This window comes from Coloeus monedula (assembly GCF_965178545.1).
Source record: "Coloeus monedula genome assembly, chromosome: 1".
Lineage (NCBI taxonomy): Eukaryota > Metazoa > Chordata > Aves > Passeriformes > Corvidae > Coloeus > Coloeus monedula.
The window spans coordinates 119,433,064-119,451,157 of NC_138781.1; the positions used below are offsets into that span (position 1 = coordinate 119,433,064).

Here is an 18,094-nt window from a genome sequence, read left to right on the forward strand (position 1 = left end):
TAGAAACATTTCTATGCAAATGCACTTCTGAAGTTCAGAAATGTAAGAGAGACAAGGCAGAGAACTTAAAAGTCCTCCAGAGAGGCAAAAAGATCCTCTCCCTAGGTTAGATCCTAGGATAATTGTTTCATTGACCCACATAGGATTTATCATAGGAAAAGATTTGCATTATTTTGACAACTTCCATATTTGTACCAATAAATACAGTACAGCAATAATTTACCATGTGTAACCAGAAATCATACACACTTAAGTTTCTATAAAGAGTTCAGAATCACCCACTTTCTTTTTCATTTAACATAGTTTTAGTGCACAAGATCTCCACAATGTCTAGCAATCAAGTGTGCACAGCAAAACCAATTTGTTACATTTTTTTCAGTACAGTTTTATTCGACACCCCATGTAGATGTGGAATGCCAATCTTGTATCAATGCTGTTTCACTTCAGAAGTAATCTTAACACTAAGGGGGTTTTAGTCATTAACATTTTAATCCAAAACTTTAATCAAACAAAGAATGGGCACTGGACAGGACAAAATATATGCTTGTGCATATATATATAAATATGTAGAACAAAGAAAATCAAAATACATACTGAAGGTACAATTTACTTTTTTTTACACATTCTTTCACCAGCCTCTATTTAAAAAAACAACCTACCAAAAAAACCCACCACAGCTTTCTTTTGCAATAAAGTTAGCCATGATTTTCATTAGTTGACCATAGCTTTAATTTCCTTCAGTCTCCAAGACACTCCTTTAATACCCCATCTGAGGGGAAAGAATCCAACACACAGAAGCAGAACTACAAAACTGAAACGATGTTTAACTACGCTTTAATTTTTCTCTCCCATAAAATCCAATTTTTCATTTGACTTTATAAAAAAGGCACAGTCTTTTGGAAGTATGGGCAGCTTGCATAAATTACTTTTATAGCTAATAAATACAGGCCAGGATGTAAGTCCAATAAGGAAAGAGTTCAAGACCTGTGCTTTACTTACCTCTGCTGTCATTTTGGCAAACTTGTCAGGAGGAATGTTTCCACATAATACGTTTTTCCTTAGGTTAGGGTTCTTTGCATCCTTGAGATTCGCTATCCTACTTCGTACCCTATTTTTGTATTTCATATCAGTGTTTTTTAATTCTTGAAAAATAGGTGCTTTGTATTAAGGAACAAAACATGGATAAGTAAAATAGAGTAACACATTAACAAGTAAAACAGAGCACTAGAAAAGATTCATTTTGGGGGGCAACTTCTAAACCAATGTACTTCACTGTCCATCAAGTCCTCCCCCCACCCCAACCAACAGCTCCTCTTCAACACAGCAGAATTCACAACCTTCTGAATCCTAATCACAGCTTAGTACATGGTCAGTGAAATATGAATTTTTGGGTAGTAGGATCTCAACTGAAATTAATTCATTTCTGAGAATTAATTCATTTCTGAACCAAATATTCAAACAATGGCAGCTCACTAACACAATATTTTGTTAAAAAAAAGAGCCCAAACCTCTGTTCCAGAACCATTCAAACACTGCTACCAGAACTACCCTTTTGAAAACTGTGAATTCACTTAGAAATAAACTTGTAGAAAATTAAATAAAGACATTACAAAATGATTAAGAAGCCTGTTAACTGTTAACAAGAAAGGATTTTTAAATAGCATGGAAGAGCCCAGAATTTTATGTAAGAATGCTTCAGTAAGATATAATATTGCTGCTGCAAGGAAAACATATTGAGCCGAAAAGAACCCACACGCACTCACCTACACGCATTCCTACATATTTTAAGGCAAATCATTTAGGTTGGGCTGTTTTTTAAAACACTAAATTTATACTGATACTGATGTATTGAACACAGTTTACCATTTTTGTTTTACATGAAATATAAAAACACTCAATATTTAATTCATTTGAAAATTATCTGCTTTTTTTAAAAACACTCCTGGGTAGAGCACACAGATATACAACAAAGGATATCTTCTTCAATCTGGGAACCCAGCTCTTCTTCATCAGCACCAATAGCAATGTAATCATCTGATGAAAACAAATAATAAAATACTAGCACCTGGCACTCTGTGTTCTATATCCCTGAGATCCCTATAGTTTCAGAACTCTGAAACTCAGAAAATTATAAAACACCTGCAGTGAGTTTTCTTTTTGTATAGGTAATTCTAATTTACTGCATACTTATCCTTTCAAAATTTATTACTTGGAAGAACAAAAATAAGTGAAAGGAAGCAGAACAGAAGTTCAAAAGAGTTAAAAACCTTTAAAAACCAAAGAAGTTCTGACACCTAGTTGTAAACACAAGCAGAAATAAAAAACCATTACTACAGAAAGCTTTGAATATTCCAATAGGTTTGGCATCTCTCCCATTTCCACAGCCTGTGCATAGAACAGACTATTATGAAAAGGAAACATTTTATATTGTGTTTAATCAATTGTTTTAGTCCACACAATACAAGAATAAGCAAATAAATATTCTGCATGCAGGGAAAAGAAAGATTTAATTAGAAACATAGTAATTAAGTAACAAACTGTCTTACTAGATTTTTTAAAATGCAAAACAGAGATGTGTCACAAAACACATAAATTAGAAGAAATAGACCACAGCAGTCTTGAAGACAATGCAACACTTGAACTAAAATGTCTCAAGATAACTGTTTACTGTTTCTGACCAAAATGCCACCTCACAAAGACATCTGCCTTTCCAAGACAGCTTAAGAACAAATTACATACAGCGCTTGCCTCCTCATTTCAACATGGGTGCACTTCAGTGAGTAATCCAAACATCATTCCTCCTTCAATCTCATACCAAAGGCCATAAAACAAGAAAATAACCTTATTTTTTTAACTCACGGATCATCAGTTTACATGTGCTGTAGAAAGCAACATAGCAAAACAGGTTCTTGGAAAACTAGCTAAAATTAAGACTACATAGAATTATGAATACTAAGATGCTGTATGTGACTGGTCCCAAAAGAAGTCTGTGAACTACATATCCAGATGATCACAAATTCATGGTCTTCAGTCAGCTTTGCTTATTGTCTATACCTGAATTTATATGAATTAAAAGAAAGAATAAAAGAGTGAAGGGAGTAAACATGGATGATTCCGAAGTCTACTGACACTGGGCCAAGTTACACTAAGCTAAGAACAGAGAAACAGGAGCTGGATCACAATTTTGATAGAAGAGAAGGACACACCAGAAAAAAATCAGGCAATTCTGCAAAGTGCAGCTTTCAGTTTGCTCCTTATCTAGCATATCATTCAATTTGTCAGTTTAAAGACACCCAAGTGTGCATGAGAGAGAAAAAGAAAAAAAACCCGCAACAGTCAAGGAATTTACAGATACCCAAAAGGCACAAAGTTAAGAGCAATGCAAGACTCTCTTATTGCAAGTATCTTGATGAAACATCAAGAATAAATCACAACAGTAAGGCAGCTTCAAAATCCGAAGGTCTCCAGGACCTCTGGTGTAAGAAAGGCAGTCTTGCATACAGTCACACCCCCTCAGTCAAAAAGACTGAGACAAAAAAAAAATAGCAGCTTCTACAAAAATATTTAAATGAAGCTTTAAAAGAGGCAATAGCCTTCCTGAAAAGAAGATCCCCGGTTGGCAAGGTATCAGATGAACTGAGCCACAAAATGTCCTGAATCATCAGCAACGAAGATGCATTTTGAAACATTCCCATGCTGTCAAGGCTACTCATTACTGGCACCTTGGGTGAACTGGTTTATGGGTCTACACACGCAAATGGACACAAACAGGGTTTATTCTACCCTATGGGGCAGGAGAAAATGAAGAGTGGAAAAGACAGAAAGAAGAAGGAAATATTTAAACTTGAAAATATAGTCTACAAAGCTCACCTCCTGTTCTGAGAGCTGCAGAGAGCATTTCTCTACATTTCACTCGTACAGAGTCTGAAGTGCTTGGAGCCCGGGGAAAGGAAGGGATGAAAGAATTTGAAGGAGCACTACCCTCCTCCTTCCTGCTGCTGGAATTGCTACTTGAACTGCTAAAAAAAGGCAAAATGAAAACCAATATTAATGTTTTTTTCCCCCTTCTTCAAAGAACTTTGTTTCTGGGCAAAATACAGGTCTTTTGCTATATCCATTTGATGGTATTCCAAAATAAGAACACAGGCCACCTTTTTAAAGCTATTTATAGCTTTAGAGTCAATACAATTTTAAAGTGTCTTTAGACTATTCACCAGGGTATTCCACACAATAGAGACACAGCAGGTATTTCATTCCATTATGTGGCACATAAGCCTTAATTCTCAGTTCTTTACATTGACATGAAATCTTTTTTTTCCTCCCACGGAACTTTACTTTAAAAAACAGTGACGATACATCACACCAACATTCACTCTGCAGCAAATGCCTTGCATTCAATCTGCTTACTGTATTGAAGGGGTGCCATGGGCACAAAAAACCCCCCACAATTTACCTAGTTTTGCAAACTGTAAACCAAGTTTTCAGCTTCCATCAGGACATATAGTTAGAGGTTAAATTTCAATTTTAAAATGGCTGCTGAAAAGAGATCCCTAAACTCAGAAATGTATAGAAGAAGTGGGCTTGCAAATACTCTTTTGTAAATGTTCTTCAGCTCCTGCAGTGACATTAACGTAGACTTCTTTTTCTGGTAAGATATTTTGTGTTTACAAAAAAGAGTGCAGAATGTTTATTAAACATAAAAGCTAACACACTAAAGAAGCATATGCAATTACCACAAAGCAGAGACTGAAAGTTGTTTTACAGTTCTCAAAGCTGGGTGCTAGTACTGAGAGAGGACAGAGTATTTGACAGACCCAACGGATGGAATAAACAATAAACTTGTCTGGCCATATCTTGACCTATGTCTTTCTGTTTTTTCTATGTCAACAATAGCATGGTTTACTTCCCTAATAACACACTCTTTCTTGTACAACTCTGTCTTTCAGAAAAGAACATGGAAGCTGTCTCTAATGTGACAAATTTGGACCAAATAGTTTAAAGTTAATTTATACTGACTGAGATTATTTGCACAGCCATTAATAATTAAGCACCTTTCTTCTCTGGCTTCAGGGCTGTTTTGTGAGGAAGATGCAGGCTCCTTTTTCTTTTCTTCAGAATCTTTATCAGTTGAAGGTCCATCTGGAAATACAAAACATGAGAAACTCTCTTCTACCCAGAAATAGTAACTGATTTAAAGCAGTGGTAAAATACCATGATTTCTCCTGAACCAGTTGGAAATGCTATCAGCTCCCACTCTCTGCTTTGACCTTCTCTTGCAGTACAACATTCCACTTCCCAACACCCTCCCAACACAGGAAATGGAAAACATGACAGCATTTCAGATCCTTCAAGTCAAGTCCAGCATCTGCTTAAACTGGCAGTGAAGACATGACAGAAACACAGACTTTTACGATTTATTTTTTCGAACACTCCTGCATTAGGTAGGCAGTAACTCCTTAGGTATTGCATCAAGTCTCTGGAGTTTGTCTTCCATGCTTTATATATGTAAGTTCCTACTACATACATGCCATTCTTATTAATTATATTGTGAAAATACCATGGTAGGCAAAATAGAAAGTCATTTTCATATTTTTGAAGGAGTTATCCAGACACACAGACAGTATTTTCTGTGATAGCTCTTAAATTATTTGTCTCAGTGTCTAAATATATTTGAATCTGCCATTCAACATACAGGTTATGTTTCACAATGATTTTATAAAGAATAAAGACAAAAGTCTTTACGGAAAAGAGCAATCACAACATTTAACTCTAGCATAGCAAGAATGGATACACCCTTCTATTGTAAAGAGGATTTCAGAGTGGCTAAATTGAGTGCCTGCTTTGATTTGCTCTCTAGAAAGGCTGGCTTTCTACTGCCTACAGAGAAAGCCTTGTGAGACTGGCATCACTGATTGACAGATTTTGTGAATTCCTATTTCCAAGCCCTTATAAAGCTGCTATTAAACTTCTAAATTTGTAGACACTGTATTATCAGAATAAGCATATATTACAAACTTTGAAGTTAATCAAAAACAGAACAAGAAAAGGAGGGAAATCCGTTAAGGCTCAGTCTTGCCAACAAAGATGTCCTGAACTAAGCATGTAAATCCCTGTTGAAATATCTAAAAGTATCCTTAATTCCGGAGGAAGCCCATCTCTGTGCTTCTCAGAGAAACTTGGTGGTATGTAACAGACAAATTCGGGTTTCTTCAAACTTGAGCTTTTTAATTTTATTTTTATAGAGTAGAAAATAACTGTACTGGCTTTCTCTTTATAGGAACAATAAACTGAACATGATTTTGATACTTTCCTTAACCTGTGAGTTAAGGAATTTATCCAATCAAATATCACTTTATTAAAAAAATCTTAGCAGAGACACCAGTACTGGATCAGACTAAGCACCCATCTACTATCCTGTCTCCAGCTGTACCTATAAAGAGATGCACACAAAATAGTATAGGAACCAGAAAAGCACAAAAAGATAATTCTCCAGATTACTTCCCCAGCCTTCAAGGGCTCACTCATTGTTGCAATGTTGTATTAAATCCTTGAAAAATTTCTTCATTTAAGGTAAAAAAGATAATTAAACACAGATGATGCATTTAGGCTGATTGTCTTCAATAAGCTGAAGATGTTGTTCAAAAATATTCCTAACAAAGATAGCAATTTAACAACTTTTGATTATAAAAAGTAATTTCACTAAGAAAGCAAACAAGCCTATAAACTGAATGGATCACACAAGTTCTTTGCTATGACAACTGAAGTGCACTAAGAGAAAGAAAACAACTCCCATTTTTAACATGCATACTCACTCTCTCTATGGCAACAACTGATTACATGATATAATCTTTAAAGATGTTCTAAATATGCATGCAATCTCTTTTACCTTCCCAGTGTTTTAAGTACATGATCATTTTTGTCAGAGGCTTTAAGACAAACCAGTAGATCAAACAGGTATCTTGGGGTACAGCTCAAGTCCTGCAAAGCAGGAGCTCTGCTTCAGCCCATTTACCTACACATTTTTCTGGCACACATGTTTTCAAATTCAGGTCTGACCTATGTATCTCCTGCTTATTTTGCACCAAACACACCACAGTGGTTATAGCTGGCACCCAGTTTTCTTTTATCAAACACTTCCATTTAGCCCAGCACCATTTCTCCAAGGGCAGGCACCTGAGAACACCCGCCAATACCCCAGTGGATTCTTTCCCTTATGGAGGACAGGGTATACACAAGGCACAGAGGTAAAAGCACAGCTCCTCCTATAGCTGCAGACCAGTCCATGCAAGGATGTCTCAAACCAAGGTCAGACTTGAGCAGCTGAGACTGGACATCTTCAGCAAGTATGTCTTCAAAACTATAGTTTCTTTAATCACTTAAGAGTTTATAGATGTTTTTGCTTAATCTAGTTTCAGAAAGCTGAAAATAAAGTTAATAGTATCCTGAGTGTTTAAGTTGCTTTTATGGATCATAAATTGGAAAGCACTAGAAGAGGTGCTTTCCATCTTTAGACTCAAACATTAATAACTTGTTATATTGAAATATGGTATTGACAAAAGAACAGAGTGCAATTAACAGCCTGCTAGACAGCATTTCACCTATCCTCTGGGGAAAGAAAAATTATCCTTGACAAATTAAAAGTCCCTACTAATTACCTTATTTTACATTCAATGGCCAGACTCTAATAGAAAGGAAGAATGACGTCTAATGGGAACTATGAACGACCACAGAAATTCTAACGAAATAAGGTGGAAAAAAAATGGCCCTTCTGTGAAATGTCTTTAAAAATTCCAATGTGATTCACCTCAGGAAGTCTACAGAACATTATAAATATTTATATAATATAAATTACAAGTTGTGCAGTTCCTTTTTCAACTCCATACAGCTATTCAAACTTACCTATTTTTTCTTCAGAAACAAATGGAAATTGTCACCAGTTTTAGGATTGAAAACTGTAACTTCACAGTTTTAGCTACTGCATCTTCAGGAGACCATAAAATACAATTTCAAAGTTTTGGTTTTTTAATAAGAGAAGCTAATTCATATTAATACTTCTTCTTTAAAATACAAAGAATATGCTGGTAACAAGAATAGACTATTAGCCATTGGAGTAAGACATTCAAAGTTTAACAACTGCACTGCAGTTTCTACCTGGAACTTGCAATTAATTTGAAAGATACTTGAAGCTTCTCCAGTGAAAACTCTCCAGGGTCAAACATGATATAACAGTATCTAACTGTATCTAACTTTGTTATCTAATAAAAAATTTTAATGTATACAGCCAGATAACGTAACTAATGTTATGAATGTTAGAAGCCATTAACAGCTTTCTCCTAGATTTTTCTAACTAGGTTACAAGACAACACTAGACATTGCTTGTAGCAACAACTTGCTAGTAACAAGAAAAAAATGAGAAGATATAAAGATGCAATGTTATTAATTTATAAATCTAATTTTAAATTAAGAAAATTTTAAAGTAAATTTTTTTTCAGAAACGGTAAGGAAAGGTGACTAGTTATTACCTGGAATCATATGAAAATTTAATTTAGCAGGATATCATGTGTTACCTACTCATGAATCACCACCAGAACCTGGAAAGTTTTCTGAATATTCAGCTTAAAAATGTTAAAAGAAAGAGATAAGACAACAGGTATCAAATGACATAGTTACTAATTTAACAACAACCTTAATATTTAATAATTATTTAGGCTCCATTTTCCTGACTTTGACCAAATAATCTTGAGATGCACAAGCAACTACACTTGTCAGCAATTCCTCTACAAGATGTAGTAAGGCATGAAGGTAAGATCAGTAAAGTTTCTTTCCAGTAGCAGCACTGGGAGGAGGAATATCTAAAAATCCCTAAATAAACAACAGAATTATGAACTGTTTACTATTTTTAAAGATTTTTTTTATCATCAGTGACAAAAGACCATGACACAAGGACTTATTCACTATGTATGTTTTTCTCTTACATGGTATAATTTATCATGTGTTATCTCGCCACTGATTAGCTTAACAAATTATAGACCTACTAACAGTACATGAACAGTTCCAAATATACACTTGACAGGAGGTGATTTCAGCAGCTCATATTTGATATGAAAATGAAACTACTGAAATTGGTTTTGCACTTGATTCTGCTTGATGTCTTATCAAGACATGTACTTTTCTTATCAATAGTAAATAATATTTTTGAACGCTATTAGACTCTAATTTAAGAACTTGTTTTGCCAGGAACACTTTTTTTTTTGAGCAAAGCCAGTAGGTTTTGAGATATCCTTGAACAACTTCACCTTGTGACAGCATTAACGTACCTGTAAGATAGTCCTAGACTGTACCTGCTTGCTCCAGGAGAATAAAACCCAGATTCAAAATAATGAAGGATTTTGTGAGCAAAGTAATCTGAGTAAAATACTTCTGTGATGCCTGACTGGTGTTATTAACGCTTAAACATTCTTTTAAAATAAAATTACTCAGGCATGCCCTTCTTTGAAATAGGAATTTCAAAATGTTTGTGGCCTCACTTTTAGTTTTCAATACTAGCAACAGATTATCACTTAATGTTACGAATATTGTGTTGTGATTCTGCATTTTTAGTTCAGTATATAAAGTTACTCGAGGAAAGTTTACTTAGAGGTCTGGACATTCTTTTTCACTGTATACTCTTCAGTTCAGCAAGTAATTGTTTGTTAAGAGGGTTATATTCCTTAAGGAATTTTTGTTACTTTTCTAATATAAGAAACACTCCTGACAACCTAAATGAGTAGGCATAGATTCATTATCTGAACAGCATACTCTGTATATTCAGCTACTTGGCAAAACAATTATTTGTAAATTCCATGTTATAACTGAACAGCATTTTACTCTGAGAGCTGAATTTAGCTCATTGTGCAAATTGTGACCATCTGTGCTGTGTGCTTTAACTTTCAGAAAGTATCTGAAGGGGCCTTGCACTGTGGCTCACCCAGTGAGTCACTTCAGACGATGGTCACAAGCCCCTCTGCTGCACAGCTTCCGACCCCTCCAAAAAAACATTGGTAACCTGGCAAGACTCAAGTCAAGCCACAAAGATCTGGTGCTTCACAACTCACTTTGATTTGTTCTCATGTTTCCCATGCATTCCTAAAAACTAAACTCTGATAGCATTGAACTGAAACATTACATGCAGCCTGAACAGTCAACAATTCTTGCCTAAATCAAAATGTCATTTATAAAAATAACTCACAAAGACTTCAGAGCTCTGAGTACAATGCTTGGTACGATTAACAGCTGTCCGCTTCTGCTGCCATCTTTGCTCCATACCACTTTACATGCACTATAAACAGCATAATCGAAACTGATTTCTCAAGCAGCTCAACATACGGTATTTCGTATTCTTCCGAGAAAGTCAAAACTAATGACAAAACAGAATAAGAGTACTTTGTAAGATTCCCACCCATACTTATACCCTATCTTTCACAGCTATGACACTTTACATTCTAATGAATTTCTGAGCAGTGATAAAAGAGGCAAAACATTTGCCTTACTATGCTTTATTATCAGATCTACATTGCAACCAATGAAAATGTAACTACCTAAGTTTTGAATGTAAGCAGTACTGTATTTTCAGGAATAATCTGATTTTATGTAGTAAGTGCATTACTACAACTATACTAGAGCTGGCACAATAATGTACACACAATAATATCTGTCCTGTAACAAAAATTAGCACATGAATGAAGGTCACATACCCACTGCCTCAAGAAGCATTCAGTTCTGATAAATGCCAAATATTTCTTATTTGCTTTCCAGCTCCTCACATGTTTGACTTTACCTCATGCAAGAAACCTTAGGTAGAGTCTCCCAGCTGTGTTAAAACAATCTGAAACCAGCAAACTACAAAAGGGGAAGGTCCACTTGCCCCAGCTGTTTGTTACTGCTACAATCCCTGTGCAGGAAACAGTAACCACAAACAGGCTGGACCAAAAAATGATAGTTGAAATTTAAGCCAGAAGAAATGAACAAAACAATTACTTTCCAACTGGCCAGTTCCCAGCTTTGGTCTTCTAGATAGCCACTCCAGCACTAGTTGTAACACAGGAGGGAGCAAAGGGCTGGAGAGAAGTCAGGACTGCTCCTTTCAGCAGCAGCCTACACCCAGATTGACCTGCCATGCCCATCAGGAACCACATTCTTACCCAGACTTCTACAGCATGAAAACCCTCCAGGAAGGAGGGACACTCCCCATGTTTTACAATGCTGGAACACTTAAACACCAGTAAGCTTTAAGTAACAACATATTAAGACAATTTTGACTGACTTAAGGTACTCAAGTGCTACAAAAATGAGGCAATTATTTTTAGTATCTCCACAAACAAATGGCAAATCCTTTGGTCAAAGCACAGCAATAATCAGGCAGATCTCCCACTCCCCAAAGAGAGCAGCATCTGAGCACACTCCCAAACGCTGAGAATTCTGTTGGAAATGAGAGTATCTTCTCTACTATGTTGTCTAAGCTAAGTTGCAGTATTAAAAATTTGAACATCCAAGAAATAAAAAATTAACTCTCACCAAATATTGAGAGGGTTTTGTTTTTAGAACTTAGACTAATAACTTCTAATAACTTGAGAGCTAAATCACTCAATCCAGCAGCTACTTTTGGAAGTCTTTAGAGTAACTGATGCTAATATGCAAGTCAATTTCTCCACTTACATATCTTACCACATTTATGTCCTGATATAATAAAGTTGGACTTCTGCATTTAAGTTAAAAAATAAAAAGTATATTATTTTTACTATTTACCACTTAATTCTGATCAGATCCTACATTAATATCCTTTATATGCATTTACTTTTATTGTAAAGGTCATTATGAATTTAAAGGTATTTTATCAGCATGTTCAGCGTTATCTAATTTTAGCTAAACTTAATAAATTTACTAAAACGAGTATTACTAGTAGGTAGGCTAAAAGTCTTTAAGGAAACTTTAAAAAGTTTGCTGTAGGGGCTGTTGCTTCTTACTAGAACATCAAAGTTTAAAGTTCTTAAAATGCACAAACTGTCCATTTCTACAGAGTATTTTCTGTATCATTTACAAGACAGTAATAAAGTATCTGATAAAATACTTCACAATTGATAAAAATGAGGCTGAATTTAAATGGTAGGGGACTCTAACACTCTCCTGGTATTTAGCATATTTTTCCAGACAGAATGGTAAATATTTAAATCATAATGTAAACTGTTTTCTATTTTAAATTTTAAGCTTCAGAACCTTAGTTTACCTAAACTTACATACAAAGAAACAAAATAGAGTGCACCACAGTATACGAACAAATGTATCTGGACACAGTTTGAGACGTAAGCGTTTTCAGATATATTAAGTATTACCAAATACCCCTGAATAAAACCCTAACAGAAAGGTTTTGTTAAGTGTATTAATTGCTTTAAGGGAAAGTAAACAAAAAATATTAAGACACTAATTAGTAAGCTGTTTAAAATTATGAAGGTTTTAGAAAGTGCAGCTCTGTTTCTCACTACCTGTAGGTGCTAACAGATTTTAACATAATTTTTGTTGTTTTTTTCTCTTCACAAATCACTTCATAACCAAACTTCAAAGCCTCCACCCTCTCACATGAGATTTTGCAGCAGTTCTTCAGAGTACTTGTTATATTTGACAAAGAAAATAGTCAAGAAGAGGTTTGTTAGTGCTTGGTGCTACAGTACAGTCACTCCAGCTCAACTGCATGCAGTGAGACTTCAGAAATGAATCACATCAGAGCAGCTGATTTCCTACTGCCTGCCAGCCCCAATAAAATACTCTCACAGTAATGGCCAAGTGGCAGCCAAAGAGTAAAACCAATTACATCAGTGTAGAAAGTTTCAACATTCACACAAGAGCACAAATATGTCCAAAGCAAGGCATGTCAAGGATGTGCATCAAGGCTACACAGAATTAAAACATGCAAGAGCAGGGACGTTTCTGTTGCCATACCTAACAGCTTCTTCCAAGACTTGATAAGAGATTTTGCTAAAGATGTAACCTCTTCATCTGTGCTTTGCTTGCGTATTGCATTCACTGACATTCCAATTCTGGTAGACTACAAAAGAAATAGAAATATACATTATCACAAGTGACACAAAGAGAATTTAACAAATGAACACATATAAATTTGTACTTTGACATAAGTTTTTACAGCATCTTTTTTTCTTTTCTGGTGGGTTTGTTTTCTTTTCTCTTGAGATTATCAGAACAAAATGCTGCAAGCCTTTATAAAAATTATTTTAACAACATGGACATTTTAGAAAGAAATACAACAGTATTACCATTTGTCTTCATCACAAAGGTTTGGGAATGGGTGGGCAGTGATGGTGGGCACAAGGGGTAAAGACTGTATTTATACTTCGGCACTATAAGATGCTCACTATCTTCTTCACTGACATCATACTCTTAGAATTCCCATTTAGTGGCTGTGGAAAAAGCTTTAATACCAGCTGGGAGCAGGCACGTTTTAGGTACCTAAAAACTTTGGCGATACTGAGATTCTTTAGAATCCTTAGCACAGAGAGTTCTGACTTCAGATAGAAGCAGAACTCTCTGTGTTTAAGATTTTAAAAAATGAGCTATCCTATCTCTGAAAAGGCCAAGGTGGTGACAAGCTTTAAGCCTTTGCCCCTACTGCCACCTACAGAGTGAATATGGGAGTAAGTTACAATCCACACCTTTCAAGACTCAGAAGATGGGGATATAAATTTAGCTCAACAGTAACATTTTCAAAGATTTATGGCTAATGTGTTCATGCAACAAAGAGAATACTTCCACCCTTTTAGCTTCACAAGAGGAGAAAAGCATTTAACAATATAAATAAGGATTTTATTATCATTTTGTATTTTGACTGATAACTGAATTTTCTTTGTTCTTAGGATGCTTAGTTTTGCTGCATTACCATTTACAGGACTCACTAAATATAAACTATTCTACTTACTTTTGCTACAGATCATCAAAAATTTCCTTCTTCTTTAAAGGAAAATTTAAATCTTTGTGGCTTGCTAAAAATGGGTATGATTTGTTCCTGTTAATTACTTCTTACAACCCAAACAACACTTTCTGAGGCACCATGGATGTGTTAAATACTGGAAACATACTGAAATAATCCGTAGCTATTTTAGCCAAGGAAACACATCAAATAACCTCAGGCCTGAGCATCAGCTCTAAACACATATTTTGGATTAAAGAAAACAGATGGTTACTCACCTGTTACTAAAGTGTTCCAAGATGGACTCTGTTCACTCAGATTAATGGTACTGGCCAATTCTCCTGATATTTTGAACACTTAAATCTCAAAATTATGTTCAGACAATAAAGAATAACATGTCCTTGAAAATCCATAAAATACCACATCTGGATGAGAAAAATGTATCTACCAAAAAACCGAACCCTCCATTAATACCTGGGCATAACAACAGCCTATGCTCATCAGCAAAGGGAAAACACACAAACTCACAGACTTATTTAGCTAAGTAAAATCCAAAAACTCAAGGAAAACACGAAACTAGCTGGAAAAATTTATTTTTCTAATCACACAAGAAAGACAGTTTATGGGAACTGTCTGAACTGCCAGCTTTCTTAAAGCAGTACCTAAAAACAATTCATTTGTTTGTTTTTATAGAGCACTGGATCAGGTCTACCTGAAGAGAGAAAGCAGTGATCCACTAATTTATCTGCCTGCTAACTGACACAGATAATCACAAAAGATCAGTGTTATATTCTCAAAATGACTAAGTTTTAATGACAAACCAGCTGGCAGTATTTGAAATTTCCTCAGTCTTCCTGCCTGGGGAGCTGTTCTTCTGATTGCCATTTTTAAGTGAAAAATTCCAGTACTTTCATTCTTCCCCTTGTTAAATTCTAGAGCATTTTTCACCTGCTTTCAGAGTAAAGACAGTCAAAGACAGTGTAAGACAGCTGTTTTCATCCCTGAAGCATTGAAGCTTTGGCCAGCAACCCTCAGTAGGTGTGAGCAGCAGCGAGCATAAGCAACCTATGACTGACCACAAAGCAGAGCACATGGTGGCAGCAAGTCTTCTCTAAACCAGAACAAATGCAAAATGTAAGGAACATAGCTGGAGAGGAAGAGCACCCACTGAAGCAAGCAGAGGTGCTACCAACTTTAAACTGTGTGTGAGGATAGAGAACTGGTGAACACTCAGACCAAAGCAGAGCCAAACGAACCACAGAAGAATAACCACCTCTGGGTTCCCAGGTCTCCACAGCTTGCCAGTGAACTGCCCTGAAATCATTAACAAGGGCTGCACATCACAGCCTAGTTCTGCACATGTGTGTGTAATTTCCTGTAAAACCTGTTTGTTAAAATAAAGCCTGACTCACTCACTGTTTGGCTGTGCACTAACCACAATTAGCACGAGGGACACGATGCCTTTAATGCTGTGAAGCTGCTAAACAGATTTGCAAGTCAGACCACGGGATAAAATCATGTGTGAGGAAGCCTACTGGCTCCCTGCCTAGCTGAGCACGAATCAACTTACTTACATAAAACTCATTAGATCTAACACAGTGGTATTACTGCCTGTAACCACTTCAGCTTTCTGTGAAAAAAAATGTGGCAAGAAAGGCACAAGACACCAGCACGAGTCCAGACTATGATATTCACCTTCCTATTCCACATACCTGTAAAACTAGTCAGAGGACCTTGTCATTTCAGGCTGAAGTAGCAGTGATGTTACAAGAAAAATCATCACTTATTACACAGGAATAAGAGAGCTAGCAAAGCTTTTCTCAATGTAGCAAGCTTTCAAAACTTCTTAAAAAATGGTATGGTATGCTGTTCACTTGTGTCCTGCATTTCATCAATTCAAACACATTTGTCAGAATTCTTGATGTAGGTAAAGGACAACAGTGCTCCCACTTCCTCATGACCATTACCCTTCTTGACATTGGCACACTAATGATCCACCGCCAGACCAATGCGTATGATTACTTCACACTTCAACACTTGCTCAGAGTCCTCCATTGCTTAAGCAAATTTGGGATGCCAACAAAGAAAGTTCATGTCAGACTTTATATATTTATCAAACTTTCAAGAAAAAAAAAAAGTAAAATTGAGTCCAAGTATGTTGCTAAATGCAATCTTATGCAGTGGAACTGTTTTGAATACAGCAATGGATATTTATTAAAAACTTCCTAATTAAGGTACAGTCAATGCCCTATGAAAGAGTATCCCAAAGTACTTGAATTTCCAGAGCACTTGCAGAGAGATTCTTAATTCCAAAGGTAAAAGAACATTATTACACTTAGTGCAAAATGTAATTTGCATTAAGACCTGCACAAAGAAACTCCACAAAATCAGGTTAACGGAGGGGTTTTCTGGGTTTTGTTCTTGTTTTGTGGGGGATATTTTTTCTGTGGGGTTTTGAGTTTGTTTTCTTTTAAAAGAAGAAGGTCATACATAGAGGACAAAGTCAGAGTTGTATCAGCATTCATGCATGAAAGTGACACCTTAAAATTTCTATTTTCTGCCAGAAATAGGATTAGTAATAACTTATTAAGTACATTCTGCAAATATATAGGATGCATGAATCAAGAATGTCATTGCTTCTGACACTTTTAAGATTTGAACTTTATAGGTAATTCTTTATCTGTGACCATTAATGCCCCTTAGAAAAGTTACTTTTCAGTCTTCTCCAATTTAAGTGGCTACCACAGCAAATCAGGTCTCAGATTTAACTCTGCCATTTGAAAATTTTCATGGATAGGGAATATCTGGCTACTTTGGAACAAGAGTGGCTCACTGATCAATTACATGACAAGCTCTGAAACTTGACATGTAAGGAAAATTGACCAAGTTTAATTTTTGAAAGAATTTACAAATAATATAGGAAATATTGTTAGAGATGCAAATCTAAGCAACATTAGTGTATCCATGCAACTGGGAAAGACTGTACCACTCCATCACTCCAGCCCAGGAGAGTAAAAGAGGAGTATAATTTATTTTAAGAAATACCCTACTCAGTGTGGGGGGAGAGGACATGCAGAGTGTGTATCAAATACAACTTGCCTAAAAGGTATCAACTATGTTTCTCCTCACTTACAATGCAAAACCAGAACTAACTTCATTTAAAAAATGGCATCAGCTGTAGTCAGGTGCATTCTCCTTCAGGAGGAAGGAAACACACATTTGTGTTAGAGTAAAAATGTAAGATTCTATGTACAGTAAATTTGTAAGCAGCTCTTCTCCTCTGTTCATGACAAAATTCACTACTCTCAACTTAATCAGAAAGATAAGCTTTAAGAGTTTGCAACTGGAAGAAAATACTTAAGTGCCCTAAATCAGGCACTCACTTCAAGTGAGACTAGACTGCCATACAACAAAAACAATGCTTCCAAGGACTTTCAACCTAGAAATCTACTTTAATAGTGCAACCTTCTTTCACATCTGCTGGCTCCACCTTCATCATTATGGAGCTAACATTTGCAACATAACAACAGTAAGAAAATCATACCTGTAACAACTCTAGGGTCATGGGAATATTCTTAAGCTCCTTCAACAAATCAAGAGCTCCAGCCTAAAAGAAAGAAAGAAAATAAAAAAGTCAACTTAGTAGCAATCAGGAATTTCAAATATAATATCAACAACATAATCTTACCTGCCTTCAGTGTCACACACTGGGTTCAAACCATCAGTTCTCAATTTACCCACAGAACTAGATCAAGGAATGTTCCACTTCACAATCTCTAAGCATTTACAGGCCTTAACTTGGAAATCAAAGTATTCACTCAAAGACTAGGGAAGTTTTACCCCATGTAACTCAAATGACAGTCAAAGTGTTCTGTCAAATACTACTTAACCAACACATATCTTCAAGGGTATTTCACTTCACGGCATCAGAAACGATCCAGACAACAGCAACAATTTTCAGTTCAGAACAACCACAACAGTTTTAGGACAAGAACTTGGAGCTGAGAAGCTCTGCAGAGTAATTGCATCAATGATGCACACATATATATAAAACATACATAGACATCATTCTTAACTGTATTTGTGGTGATGTGGTAAAGCCACACATCATGGGTTTTTCTTTTTCCCCTGCTAGGACTG

At 35.8% G+C, this 18,094-nt stretch overlaps 1 protein-coding gene across 2 annotated transcripts in view; it reads right to left on the reverse strand.

Moving 5' to 3' along the window:
- The window catches only part of LOC309575883 (transcription elongation factor A protein 1), a 45,973-nt gene that overhangs the window by 4,015 nt on the left and 23,864 nt on the right, over positions 1–18,094 (reverse strand). For both annotated transcript variants that reach the window (XM_082286737.1, XM_082286739.1), the window contains 6 exons: positions 17,499–17,561; positions 12,973–13,078; positions 5,052–5,139; positions 3,871–4,019; positions 1,978–2,034; positions 1,000–1,154 (listed from right to left, as the gene is read on the reverse strand). In XM_082286737.1, the coding sequence (XP_082142863.1) occupies positions 1,000–1,154; positions 1,978–2,034; positions 3,871–4,019; positions 5,052–5,139; positions 12,973–13,078; positions 17,499–17,561 (618 nt within the window). The remainder of the gene's footprint in view (positions 1–999; positions 1,155–1,977; positions 2,035–3,870; positions 4,020–5,051; positions 5,140–12,972; positions 13,079–17,498; positions 17,562–18,094) is intronic.